The following is a 14,547-nucleotide window of genomic DNA, read 5'->3' as shown; positions in this document are numbered from 1 at the left end:
CGCCCCTTCATGGATGCCCCTGCCCCTTAATCTCCTCTTCTCCCCTTTCATCTGATCCCATCTCCCTCGTTTGCCAGTGTGTGTTTCTCCCTCACTTTGTTTCGTGCCCTCCGCCCCCACCTCCGACGCTCTCCTACAGCACAGCATGTGTGCGCGTCCCCTACTTTCTTTAACCTCTTGTTTGGTGTGATACAGTGGGGGTCTTGTTCCCGGTCGGGAGGGGTGGGTGAGATATTATGCTAATGGCGGAGGATCCGCCTCCCCTGCCCGGGGCAGCAGATGCACAGGGCAGGCGGCAGGCAGCAAGGGGGTCTGAGGTACATAAGAAGCCCGGCCGGGCAGGCACAGAGCTCAGAGGCGCAGGGGGGCACATGGAGGAATGGGGCTCCCCGGCATACTCTTCCTAAACTGCTAACAGTAGAAACAGAGGACCAGAGATCCGCGGGCCGGCCAGACTCCCGCGGCTCCCTTCAGGGCTCGCGGCACTAGCCCCCCCGACGCTACTCGGACTGCGCGTTATTTAACCGGGGGACGACCGGCAAAGGACATTTTGGACCTGCAGAAAAGAGACTTTTGTGCACCGGCTGCCTGTTTCTCACAGTTTCTCCCGTCACTCGGTCTCTTCACTTGACAGAACTTGAGACCGAGGGACGCTGGTATCTGAGGGGACTGTGGACAGAGGGCGCTGTTCCCGGACGCCCTCCGCCTCAGGTGGCGGGGGTAAGGGACCCCTAGCAGGACTGTAATCGTGCCAGAGCGAGATGGAGCCGCGGAGCCCGCGCAGGTCCGCCCTGCTGCTGCTGGCCCTCGCCTGGCTGGGGGCGCTTCTGTCCATGGGGGACGCCAAGGGCACCTACTACCACCGCCCCCTGACCTACGGTAGCCGCTACAACCTGTACACATCGGGCAGCAGCCCGCAGCACCACCCGGGCAAACCCATGGGGAAGCACAAGTAAGACAGCTCCTTTCTCCTGCGCCTGCTACCCGTCCTTGCGCCCGTTCCCGCGCCCCTGCTCGCGCCGGTCTCTATGTCTTTCCAGCAGAGGCACTCGAATTATGCGGCAGCGGAGGAACAAATTATGCGGCAAGGTTGACTAAATTATGTGCAAGAAAAGCCACTCTATGATGCGTACCGATGTGCATTTCGTGATAATGGTGCATTTTGTGAGAATAGTACTTCCTTATTTTGTCATATTCACACGTTAGCACTGCCAGAGCAAATGGTGAATCTCATTAGTACCAGTTTGACACCAAAATACAATAAGCATCAGGTAGGGAAATAGTTAACCATTGCAAAGGGTCTTCCACTGCTCAGCAATACGCCTCTCGGGGTTTGGGTAACTTTTGGTTTGCGTGAGCTAGAAACATTTTTCAATCTGCAAATTATGCAGGTGACAAAGCGACTATGTGGCAAATTGGACAAATCCATAAGTATGCGGAAAACGCCGTGGCCACAAAAAAAGCATAAATTCTAACGGCCCTGCCTAACAGGTATAACTCTGGGTGAAAATAGATATCTCATGACATAGATCTCAATGCCCATCGGATGCAGTGGAACCAGAGGCTTCAGGGGCCTACTGATCCTCAATTATAGGGGCATTTTATACCCATACATACAGCAGCAGGGGCACATTATCCGCGTGAGCATTAATACACTGGCACCCTTGCTAGCCGCTGATGTCCCTGTGGGAATTATTGTCTGTCAGTAACAACCAGGATGGGAACCGAAGCAGGCACGTGGGCAAGAATGTGATATACATTAAAACTCGCATTTCTTGCAGTTGTTTTGAGTCTCGGGTGAAGGAGGGTGATTTGGATGGCGACCCACTGGACTCAAGGGATAGGAAAATGTTTTGGCGAGCTTGGAAGGGTTTCAAGGTGAGTGATCCCACCGAAGTTTATGGGAAGTATCTCACTTATTTAGAGACTGGAGACGAGTATAGGGTGAATGACGCTCGAATCGAGGGATACTTGAGAGGGGCAGGGGCTGTATGAAAGGAACTAGATTGGAACCGACTTTGGCACTTTGCACACAATTGTGCACGGCGCAGCTGTGCAGCGTGCAGCCTCAGCGTGTGACCGCCGTCAGCAGTACGTGGAACTTGGAAAGCAGATGTGTGGCCGCGGGCTGGCTTCGGCCTGTTGGGTAGAAGGTGCCGAGAGGTGCAGAATGGTCCGCTAATGGGGCGCAGAACCCACCTCAGTAGTGATGTCTCGTGCGTCTTGTGCTGAGATCTTAGAAGTCACATGTTCCACTTCCAATCTGAGAGAATCGATTTAGCAGCTTTCCAGGGTCGATGCAAAAACTACAAAGAAATACGTACCAGAAGTCCTGCGTCTGATGCAATACAACATATTGATGCCTCAGAAGGGATACTGTATGCAACAATGACGATCGTATTAATAACAGTATTTTAACGTCCTCCAGCGCCTGTATTTAATCCTCTGAAACGGTGATTCTTTTTTTCCCCTCTCCCCTCCACCCCCCCCCCCCCCCCAGCTTTGACGTTCCCCCCGACAGTCCTGTACACTGTAGCCCTGGTACACTTGCTGTTTTTGTCTGGTAGAGGCTTCGTTGTGTTTGTGCGCAGTAGAAAACACCTCAAGAGGTGAAATAAATAATACTGTGTTTCTTTAAGACGACGAATAAGGAGGCGGGTGGTGGTGAACGAGGCACGAGGGTGAGGTAGCTGAAAGTGTGCGCAGAGAGCGGAAGACTGACTTTTTTCATATTCTATGTGATGGCTAAATGCACAGTGATGTGCCGCAGATCACACAGAGTGTCAGGAGGCTTGGAGTCAGGCACGGGGCTGATCCCTGGTGCAGAATAGGTTGCCCGGGTGGGGAGGTCCCACTAAGTCCCAAGAGTTGACAGAGGAAGATCGTGCAGCGGTCACCCTCAGCTCCGCGACCCTGGAAATAGTGAGGAGGGAGTGAGATTTCAAAAAACGTATCTCAGTTTGGGAGTGTACTCTTCACTATTGAAAAGGAAAATGTACATCAATCAGGGAGTGTGATTTACGAACCGGACTAGGACCTCAAACCTATTCTGCCTCCTCCCAGCCTGAGCTCGGTGAGATAGCTCAGTGAGTTAAGAACTAGCTTCGGCGCCTGTCGCCATCAGTTCCCGGTTCGAAGATTGAAATCCTGGCACCAGGGCCGGCTCAGATCTTCCTCGTTAACAATATGCTTTACTTTTTACAGCGGTACGAATCGGTCGACCTGTAGAGCAAGCGCTATGAAGCTACCTACGTATTACAGTTGTTACTAGTAGTATTTCTGTTCTGTGCTACAGTGGAGAAATCATTTTCATTTTGCTTCTTGCCAAGGGAGCTAACAATGCTGGGCGTGCAAAACTAGACTCACATTTCATTTGAATAGATAAGTACACGTACTCATTTATTTGTATCGTTCTGGCTGTTTAGGGTGCACTGCGTCACCTAATTACGTCTAGGCGCTTGCTAGAACCGCTCTCAGGGGCTCGGGTCGCGATTGTCAAATTTGACCTGCCTGTGCCTTCCTATAGTAAAAAAGGGATGTAGGTTCTGTAAAGCCCGAGTCGGCCCCCTGCGGCGTCCGTGCGCTGTAGAGAGCTCGGGTACCAGTTGTGGGAGACCCATTTTTAAAATGTTTATTAAATATCAATTGTTACTCTTTAATGATGTATGTTGAGATGATGGTTTATGTGATTGTTATGTGTTTCATTGACATTGCTATGTATGTTTTATGGACACGTCTGAATAAATGTATTATTACTGCTCCAACCAGACGAGACTAGAAAAGACAGCAGGCACTACACGCCTTCAAGAAACACGCTGCTGAGCTGAAGGATCGGCTCCCCAAAGCGCAACGAGGTCTCTCATTCCGAGTGCACTGTCCGGCAGAGAGAGCCGGGTGGGAGCTCGTGTCCTCACGTGGGTTTTATGGCTGGACGGGGTCCTTCTGCCTCTTGGGATATAGCCAGGACACTGAAGATGAACATTTTGTGTCTGCCCTCATGCAGCGCAAAACAGAGAAGTTTGTATTGTCGATGTATATAGCGCTTTATACTCCTGACAAGACCACTAAGCGCTCCCATGTGAGTATGTAGGCAGTGGAGACTTTGCTTCACTTGCAAGAGGACCGCCTCTTCAAGAGAGCGCGAGGATGGTGGAGGGTTAGGATTAAGATTTTGGAGGGAAGAGTACGGTTTGAGAGGATTGAAAGTTGAGGTGTCCGGAGAAAAGAAGTGTGCGTGGAACCAGGGCAGGCGCTAGGCATGGCTAGGCGGTGTGGGTAGCTGCCTGCACTAAGCCCACCAATGTGGGCCCCGCACCGGTGCGCCACAGCCATGCACAGGTCCTCTTGTGCTCATGCCAGTCCAATTAAGAGAGGTGTCTCGTTGTATTTGAGCCCGTTGGGGGCGGGGGTCCCTCCCCTGTGTGTGGGGGGGGGGGGGCTCCCCAGGGTTTGCAGCCATAGAGTATTGCAGCGTGTCCTAGGGTGTGTATGTGGGGGGTCCCTCCTATAGCCCTAGCTACAAGGAGACACGTTTGTCCTTGCATCAGGCCTGCTGCCCATTCAGAGGCACCGCCATTGTCCCCAGTTAAACTCTCTCAGATGAAAAGCATCCCTCAAACCTTCAGCCCTTTACCAGATTCAGAAGAGGTACTGAAAGGGAGGGGCTGCAGCCCAGGAACGGACTGCACAAAGCAGCTTCAGGAGCAGGGCCGTCTATTGAGATGCAAACAGTCCTATATTAGACGGGCCTGGGCCCCAAAATACAAGAGCCGTCCCTGTGTGGAATCAAGGAGTCTGTGTGAGGAGTTTGTGGGATGAGTCTGAGGAGTGGAAGAGACTGGGAGCGTCTGAAGAGTGAAACAGTCTGGGGTCTGAAATAGCTGGCAGAGGGTCTGGGGCATGGAAGAGTTAGAGGGGAGGCTGGGGACTGTAAAAGGATGCAGAATGGAAGAGTCTGGGGACTGGAAGAGAGTGCAGAGTGGAAGAGTTTCAGCAGTGGGAGAGTCTGGGACTGGGAGACTTTGAGGAGTAAAAGAGACTGGGAGCATCTGAAGAGTGGAACAGCCTGGGTTCTGAAAGAGCTGGCAGGGGGTCTGGGGCATGGAAGAGCTGAGGGGGGCTGGGGACTGTAAAAGGCTGCAGAATGGAAGAGTCTGGGGACTAGGAGAGGATGCAGAGTGTAAGAGCTTCAGCAGAGGGAGAGTATGGGGAACGGGAGCGTCCGATGAGTGGACAAGTCTGGGACCTGGAAGAGCTGAGGTGGGGGTGGAGCTGAGGTTTGAAGAGCTGAGAAGGGTTAGAGTCTGGGGACTGGGAGAGGCTGCAGAATGGAAATCTAGGCTCTGGGAGAGGTTGCAGACTGGGGGAGTATTAGCAAGGGGAAAGCCTGAGGAGTGGAAGAGTCTGGGGGCTGGGAGCATTGAGGAATCGAAGAGTCTGGGTACTGGGAGCATCACTGAGTCGAAGACTCTGTGGTCCGGAAGAGCTGAGGAGTGAGAGCGTCTGAGGACTGGGAGAAGCTGCAGAATGGAAGTGTATCAGCAAAGGGAGAGTCTGGGGAGTAGGAAAGTCTGAGGAGAGGAAGAGTCTGGGGACTAGGAGAGGCTGCAGAATGGAAGAGTCTGGGTACTAGGAGAGGTTCCAGAGTGGAAGAGTTTCAGCAATTGGAAAGTTTGTGGACTGGGAGAGTCTGTAGAGTGAAAGAGTCTGGAGAATGGGATCCAGTTGAGTAACAAACCTTGAGGGGGCCCCCTGCAAAATACATGAAGAGGATCTCCACGCAGGTCCAGCTTTAGCGCTGGCGGCACCTGGTGCATCAGTCTTTGATGGCACCCCTCATGACCACCTTCTCCTCGAATTCCCTCTCTACCGTTCTCCAACAGGGCCTCTCTCTTATCTATAGCCCCTCTCTGATAACCATTTATTTTTCGTTTTTGAAGCACCACTCATAGTTCACGCACATGTTTTGTGATCTGCATGGTACACACTGTTTGCAGCAGGCACATTATCCATCAGCTCTACTTTATGATGAGTAGAAACTGCTACTAGACAAAACTGGGATCTCTCACCAGAAGTAACATCAATCGCCAGAGTTATATTGACATTTTTAATGTTGCCTGAAAACTGCTAGACGCACAAGCAATTTTAGTGCTTCTAAACCCATAATTTAATTTTAAACACAGCGCCTGCACCAACGTCAGTGCCCCTTGCCCCCACGTTTGTGCACAGTTCTGGAGGGGGGTGCAGGTGGGGTGGGATGTGTGTGGAGGGGTTGGGTGGGATGTGTGTGGGGGGTGTCTGGAGCTCTGCGGCACCCTGCACTGTGGGGGCTATTGTTATGCCACTGCTGAGGAAGGGAACAGTCTGGGGCCTGGAAGAGCTCGGGGGGGTGGTCTGGGGACTGCAAGAGGCAGCAGAGTAGATGAATTTGGGGACAGGAAGAGCTGAGGAGGGAGAGAGTCGGGGGCCTGGGAGACTGCAGACAGGAAGAGTATCTGCAATGGGAGAGTCCGGGGACCGAGAGAATCTCAGGAGTGGTAAGAGTCCTGGGGCTGAAGGATGCTGCAGAATGGAAGAGTCCGGGACTGGAAGAGGTTTCTGAGTGGAAGAGTTTCAGCAGTGGGAGGGTTTGGGGACTGGGAGAATTTGAAGAGTGTTAGACTCTCAGAACTGGGAGCGTCTGAAGACTAGAACAGTCTGGGTTCTGGAATAGGCTGAGGAGTTGGTGAGTCCGTGGAGTGGGAGAGGCTGGGGCCTGGAAAAGGCTAAGAAGTTGGAAAGTCTGAGGAGTGAGGGAGTCTGGGGATAGGAAGAGGCTACAAATTGGAAGAGTCTGGGGACTGGGAGAGTATGAGAAGTGGAAGAGTCTGGAGAATGGAAGAGTCTGGGGACTAGGGGAGTCGGAGTACTGGGAGATTCTGAGGCCTGCGAGAGTTTGAAAAGTGGAAAATTCTGGGTCCTGGTTGAGTCTAGGGACTGTGTGAGGCTGAGGAGTGGAAGTTCTGAGAAGTGGAAGAGTCTGTAGATTGTAAAAGTCTGAGGATTGAGCAGTGAGGAGGGGTAGAGTCTTGGGAATGGAAGAGCCTGGGACCTGGGAGATTCTGAGGAGTGGAAGATTCTAGGCCCTGGGGGAGTCTGGGGACTGCGAGAGGCTGAGGAGTGGAAGAGTCTGAGGAGGGGGAATGTCGGGGGAGTGAAGAGTCTGGTAAGTGGGAGAGTCTGACGAGTGGAAGTGTCCGGGGAGTGGCAGAGTTTCGAGTCTGGGTGTTTCCGAGGAGTGGTGAATTCTGGCTACTGGAACAGGCTGAGGAATGGAAGAGTCTGGGGACTGGGAGAGTCTGTAGAGTTGAAAAAGCCAAGCAATGGAAGAGTCTAAGGAGTGGAAGAGTCAGGGTCTGGAAGAGGCCGAGGAATAGAAGGCCCGTATTTATACTTTTTTTAGCGCCGCATTTGCGCCGCTTTTTGACGCAAAACGGCGCAAACCTACAAAATACAATGGCATTTTGCAAGTTTGCGCCGTTTTTGCGTCAAAAAACGACGCAAATGCGGCGCAAAAAAAGTATAAATACGGGCCGAAGTGTCTGGGGCTTGTGGGAGAATCCAATGCGTGGAAGGTCTGAGAAGTGGAAGAGTCTGTAGATTGTAAGAGTCTAAGGAGTGAGCAGTAAGGAGTGGGAGAGTCTGAGAGCTGAGATAACCTACGGCGTGGGGCAGTATGTGAGGTGGAGAGGAAGAGAATGAGGAGTGCGAGAACCCGAGGAGTGGGAAAGCCCGGGGAGAGGAACAGTCCCCGGAGAAGGAGATTCTCGGGAGTTGAAAGTGCCTCTGTGAGGAAGGAAGAAAGTTCAGTGAGGAAGGGCAGGCTCTGTGCCTGTCCGAGGACGGGTTCCTGCTGCGGCCACAGAGAAAGATATCGATTTAGAGCGTGTGGGGAATAATCATTAGGCCTCCCTGTTTTCCATTTTTACTGATTTGTACAGTCAAATATGGAAGGAAAACATCTCTTCCCTGTCTGTATTTATTTGTAAAAGGAAAAAGATAGAGATAAATTGGATTTTTTTGAGTGACTCACCATGGTGATATTAATGACTTTCAGTCAAATAGCTGTGCATATTGGCAGCATAGGGAGTTAAAAAGCTCAATTGAGATTTGCTTAAATGACCGCACACCTCAACATGTATACATTTTTTTAAATATTGGTTTATTATTTTATCGATTTTGGCTGTGTAATGTGCAGAAATCAACGGATAAGTGCATGTTTGTCCGTTAAAAAGATGCAGAAAAAACTCAAAATAATTATGGATACATATCAATAAGATGACCAAAAAATAAATATGGATAAAAACAGAGGGAAATGTAAAAAAAAATACCATAGAAGTAGGAGCCCTAATAATTATGTCTCCTTATAGCTAAAGTGTGACTCACCAGAAGGGGGCGCTACAAGGAACAGAACAATGAGAGGCACCGTCAGCCGTCTAACTCTGTTCATTTAGTTATGTTGTTATTCTAAAAACAGAAGCGCTTAGGCGTCTCGGAGTCAGTAGACGGGGGAGGACCGGAGGAGGGGCACTGGGGTAAGAAAGTGAGGGCGGAGTCTTATGAAACAGAAGGTCTCTTCCAAACATATATTGCGTGTTAAAATAGCGACTAATTATGAGGTGGGAAGAATTCTTCTGTTTGCAGAAGAATTATAAAACATATCACATAAACGCCGCCAGACCCAGGACGCCTGCCTGCTCTTCTGGAAGTCACCCACTGTTCTGGAAACCTGTCTATCCTGCCCGCTCTACCGAATGCCCATCCATCCTGCCCACACTCAGGGCACCTTCCATCCTGCCCACTCTATAGAATGTGCCTGCTCACTTGGAACCTGTGGCATCTTATCTTTTCCGTTCGCGTGACCTGGGCAGTGCCTGGTCACTGAGAGGCAGAGGGAGTTTATCTCTTCTCCTTGAGTAACGTGGGCAGTGCCAGGCCACTTGGAGCCAGAGGCAGCTTATCTTTTCTGTTCGCGTGACCTGGGCAGCGCCTGGTCACTCCGAGGGCAGGCAGCGCTTGCTCCCTCCCAGCTCGTCTCGCGGGGCAGCGCTCCCGTTTCAGGCACCGTCCAGCTGGCACCGTTTCCATGCAGTGATTTATCTCTAATCCCAGACATAACAGGGCCGTTTGCTTCTGGAGCTCCGAATCTGGAGACGACGGGGCTTTGGGAGTAACTTTATCTTTTAAATGAAATTACTTACATACTTTACACCTGCTCCCCAGTACGTTTCTGCTCCCCATGCCAGAGGCGCTTTGGAGGAGATATTGTAGGTGCTCCAGAGGTCACTGCTCGGTTCCATGCTTTGCTCTTCTAGGATCCTATAAAAGGGGGCATCATCAGTAAAGCCGGGTTCTAGTGTTTCGTGGCGCTATAATGGCCCGTGAGACTGACTGTCACTTACGACCAGATTAACAAGGCCCTAGCGCCACCGGAGACTCACTTTTTTGATGCCTCGGTAGCGCTGTCAATTGCGCCGTATTTACAAGATACCGTTAAACCACATTTTGTGGCTTAGCGCTACCTTGTAAACATGGCCCCTTCAGACGCAGCACTTTGCTTGGAAGAGGCATGCAATGGGTGTTGCTGTGGGCGTGCCACAGCAACACGCGTTGCATTTTGACGCTGCCCGAAATTTACGAGATTTCGTAAACCTGAAGCACCACCAACATTTAACGTCACCCCAGGGGTGGTGTTAGTATGGCGCAACAAGAAGAAATGCTTTCATTTCTCCTTGATTTTTGCTCTTTCTATGTATGCTGCATTCTGTAGCACACATAGAAAGAGCAAATCGCCATTAAAGATTGTTTTTGTGCAGGAAGGTGTCCCTTCCTGCATAAAAACAATGTCCCCCTCACACTCGGCTTAAACATTAGCGCAGGCGCAAGAGGAAACACAGGGGTGCACCGTATCATTATACATACTGCACATCCCTGCGTTTTAGATGCGATGTAGCACAGCACTGCCAATTTTGGCACAGCAGCCACGCTGCGCCACTTCTTGTAAATCTGGCCCATACAGCTCTACCTTCCTGTTAAAGAGTCAGATATGTGCCTTGGGTCAGTCTGGTCAGGGCACTCATCTAGTGCTCTCAGGGTCCTAGCTTACTGTTAGGTGCTAGATCAGTGTTCTAGGATTATAGCTTAATGTAAAAGCAGCTGAAGTAATGAAAGTTCTTTGTTTTGTTTTGAAGTTTTTGATATTTTGCATGGTTCTTACCCAGTGCAATAAGGTGCTAGTGTCATGTTAAGGCATATATTCAGTGCATTGGACATCTATATTCTTATTAAGAATGTGTGAGGTGTAGTTTGCTTGTATAGCGCTTTCCTCGTATTCTAGCTTCATCAGATCAGTACCTTGTGGCGCTAGCTTCCTGTTACAATACCAGCCCTGATGACTGGGGGGCACTGCTTCCTAGTAACCTTCTGGTTCCCTTGCTCCTTTGTCCCTTACTGTGGTGCCTTGCTTACGGGCATATTTACAAGCTCCTAGCACCACCTGAAATTTACATCTTTTACTGCGCCACTTTTTCTGTCATTTTTACCTCCTGCTCAGAGCAGGAATTAAAATGACACACCCATTTTAATGAATGGGCATCCCTGTGCTTGGTTGCACTAGCATCAAAATTGTTGACCCTGGTGCAGCAAAATGCCACAATAACGTCAAAAATGTTGACGCTATTGTCCTAACAACCACAATGGTGCCCCATGTTATAAATACTGCACAACCATGGTGTTGTTAGATGAGGCAGGGGTAATGAAAGAAAAGTGGCGCATCATGACCGATGCTCCATTGTATTGTAAATAGGCCCGTTTGGGGCTCATTTACAAGCCCTTTGCGCTGCTGTAGCTTCACTTTTATTAGACTACAGTGATGCAAACAGTCCCCCACACAGCGCCGCATTTACAAACTGGCGCAATGGTACCATTGCATCAGTTTTTAAAGCCTTGCTCCACATTATGCCCGCACCAGGTATAATGTATGCAAGGTAGGTGTTCCCCCGCAAAAGGGCCACAGAAATTTTGCAGTGAAATCTATAGAATTTCACTGCACCATTCTGCTCCATCAGAGTGTCATTTTCTTAATGCCTGATCAGGGCCGGCATTAAAGTGACGCTGTATTATTTTCAATGGCCCTCCACCCAGCATTGCTGGAATAGCCTCACATTTTTACGCTAGTTCAGCAATGCTACGGTTTAGCGCCACAACTGCATCAGAATTTCTGAGGCAGCTGCGGACACTGTGCCATGGAGCACTGTACTGTAAATGCAGCACTCCCATAGCATCGTTAGGGGGGCGCAGAGTTGAGCAAGAAAACTGGCCCATCAATCATGATGCACCAGTTTCTTGTAAACTAGGCCTTTCGTTTATCAGCTCAAGCTCCAATTTAGAAGGCCTATTGGGTGTCTTGATGTCCTGGATACCAAATAAGAGTCCTGCTATATTCTTTGAGGTTCATGCTTCTTGTTTCATTGTGAACTCAGCACCTCAGGTGTGGTGGCTTCATTTAAAGGGGCAAGTTCAGTTCGATTTGGTTCCATCTTTTGGTTTGAATATCTTACACTTCAACTACACCTACACAACCAACCCACACCAGCACCATGCCCTACATCCGCCACTCTACCCTAGGCAACCTACACCACCACCAAAATGATCACCAAAAACCTTCTCCATATCACCCATTTACAACCACCACCACATACACCACACATCACAACTTCTCACATCACCAGCAACCCTAATAAAAGTCTTGGGGTTACCTGTGGTTAGTTTCCTACCCTATTACTTCAAATGGGTTCCCTGGTGTGCTAGATTCCGGTTTGTTTTGGTATCGCCTCACAGTTTTGGGGTTCTAGCCCCATTTCTTGGGGAGGCTCTGGATTCTGGTTTCGGCTTCATACCATCTCAGTGACGAGGTGTTCTTTCTGTCTTGTATCTTATAGATTTGTACAATGGGTATCTGGTTAATTGTTCGGGTGCCAGATCAGTACTTTGCACATCCCCAGATTTCCAAAGAGTTGTTACCCTGGGAATGTGTCAAAATTGTTACTCCTTCCAGACCCAGGTGTTAGGAGGAGAAGCATATTTATTTCTCCTCGTTACTTTCATTTTATATGTGTTGTGCATGGCTTAGTCAATACAGAGTAACGGAAGGCAGGGCAAATCAGTGTTTTCCGTTATTCTGCAATGGGAAGGCTTTCCATGGGTGGAATGTGGGCGGACCCAAGCTTCCACCCATGGATTTTGGAGCAATACCAGATTTACTAAGGGTAATAAACCTGGGATTGCATTAAAATGCTACACTATACCAACAGAGGCATAACAAGGAGAAATATGTAGCACATGCAGAAAGAGGAAAATGCCTTTGTGGATAAATTTTGTGCAGGAAGGTGCCCCTTCCTGCACAAAACAATCCTGCCTGTAACACAGGCACTGTTTCATCATGGTACATGGGTGCCTGCCTCGGAGCTAGGCAGCACTCATTGTGCCAGCACAGAGAGAGCAGGAACGCACCTTAGCTTAGTCAAGATGGTGCATTTCTGCTCTATTTGATGCAAAGCAGCAAGTTTTCTTGCTGTGTTGCGTCAAATGTTAGTAACTCTTGCCCAAAGGGTTTTTGCTCTGTTCTTTAGCGGTATAGCTTCCTCTTAGTGGAGGAGAAGGGATTGAGAATATGTTCTGTGTTGAGTGTTATTGCCACTTTCATGACATTGAATCAGTGTTAAAAGTTTATTGTTTTAACTTCTTGCTGCAAAATCAGTCCCTGGAGTTTGAACGTGACACCGACGTGTAATCATAGTGTCCTCCCTAGTTTGCTTTTCTGCCACAAAGGGGAGGCGTAGATCAATCCCCTGCAGAACCCACAACCACATTAGAAGCAGCTGAATGACAAGCTTCATCATCATTAGTTTACTTCTGCCTGGCCAATGCTTGAAGTGTTTTACTTTCAGTCTTACCTTTGTAAATTAATCACACTTAAATGTATGTTCTGCAGTGCCAAAAGTCCCACAGGTCACGCTGTTCTTGCTCCACAGGGACACTTACATTTCTCAATGGTATTTGGAAATATTGGCATATGTGACAATGGTGGACCAAACCTGTGGAGGTTTACCTAAATTAAGAATCAAGGAACGGTAACATTAAGTGGAGTATTATGTGATTAAAGGAAATTGAATGGGCACTCACTGTTCCATCATTATCTAGCTATTTAGACATTTTACCAAACATTTAAAGCCTGGCAGGTAGCCCACCTGCCTGCTTGAGAAGGGATTGGCTTCCACATTTACAGATCTCTCCAGCCTGGCAGGGATCTGTGCAATAAAACTTGATGTTCTGCACTGGCAGATGCACTTTCATGATAGATCATTGCCAAGCTGGCCACCTTGTTTTCTTGATATACTTGTCACTTTGGTTTGCATTTCAGAAACACCCCCCAACAGCAGGAGTTTATTAAAAGTAAAGTAAAGTAAAGTAACGATGGTCAGGAAAAATTCTCTCTTCTCATCTGGTCCAATGTTTGTTTGTCTAGCATTCCTTGTGTGTTGGATCCAGGCATTGAAAATATCCCCTAAAGCCCTTCATAATGGTCCTGTGTGTTATGCCTTAAAAAAGTTCAACAATGTTTTAGAGTACCCCCAACAGAAATGTGGTTGTAAGAACATGCCCTCAAATGTACCACAGGGTAATTCCTCTTTCTTTATGTTTTCTGTGTATTTTATTTGAGTAAGTTTGTTGCCTTCCTGGTTCGGACAATTTGTGGCCCATATTTATACTTTTTGACGCAAACCAGTGCCGGCGCTAGTTTGCGTCAACATTTTTACAGCTGGCTAACCCCATTCCTACGCGCCATGCGGGCACCTTATTTAAGGAATGACGTTAGCTGGTGCTGCGGACTGGTCTGAGTAACAAAAAAAGACTCAAACCAGGCAGCGCCGGCGTAGGGGAAAAAGGGGGTTGTGTGTCAAAAAATGGTGCAAGTCAGGTTTGAGGCAAAAATCATGCCTCAAACCGTACTTGCGCCATTTTTTGACACACAACCCCCATTGAAATGACTCCTGTCTTAGCAAAGACAGGAGTCATGCCCCCTTGCCTAATGGCCATGCCCAGGGGACTTCTGCCCCCTGGACATGGTCATTGGGCTGGTGGCATGTAGGGGGACGCAAATTAGGCCCCCCCATGCTACTTTAAAAACATTTTTAAACTATTTACCTCAACTTACCTGTACTTACCTGGGATGGGTCCCCCCATCCATGAGTGTCCCCAAGGGGTTGGCGAGGGGGTCAGGGAGTGTCCCTGGGGGTAGGGGAGGGCACCTCTGGGCTCCGTCCATGGTCAGAGACCATGGAAGTGAGCCCACAGGTCCCTTAACACCTTCCCTGACCCAGGCGTTAAAAAACGGCACACATCAGGCTGTACGCCGCTTTTTAAGGCCCACCCCCTCCTATGCGTCAAAATGACGCTGGAGTATAAATAAGGCGCACAGGTCTTAAAGTCATTTTTTGGGCGGGAACG

General features: G+C 49.3%; 1 protein-coding gene across 1 annotated transcript in view; it reads left to right on the top strand.

Annotated features, from left to right (window-relative positions):
* The first annotated feature begins 248 nt into the window (after positions 1-248).
* Positions 249-14,547, top strand: part of EMILIN3 (elastin microfibril interfacer 3) — a 110,111-nt gene continuing 95,812 nt past the window's right edge. The window contains exon 1 of the mRNA XM_069243723.1: positions 249-952. Within this exon, the coding sequence (XP_069099824.1) occupies positions 762-952 (191 nt within the window). The 5' untranslated portion in view covers positions 249-761. The remainder of the gene's footprint in view (positions 953-14,547) is intronic.

Source organism: Pleurodeles waltl, chromosome 7 (genome assembly GCF_031143425.1).
Source record: "Pleurodeles waltl isolate 20211129_DDA chromosome 7, aPleWal1.hap1.20221129, whole genome shotgun sequence".
NCBI lineage: Eukaryota > Metazoa > Chordata > Amphibia > Caudata > Salamandridae > Pleurodeles > Pleurodeles waltl.
The sequence above is the reverse complement of the archived record's forward strand: the minus strand, read 5'-3'. Positions and strand labels throughout refer to the sequence as shown.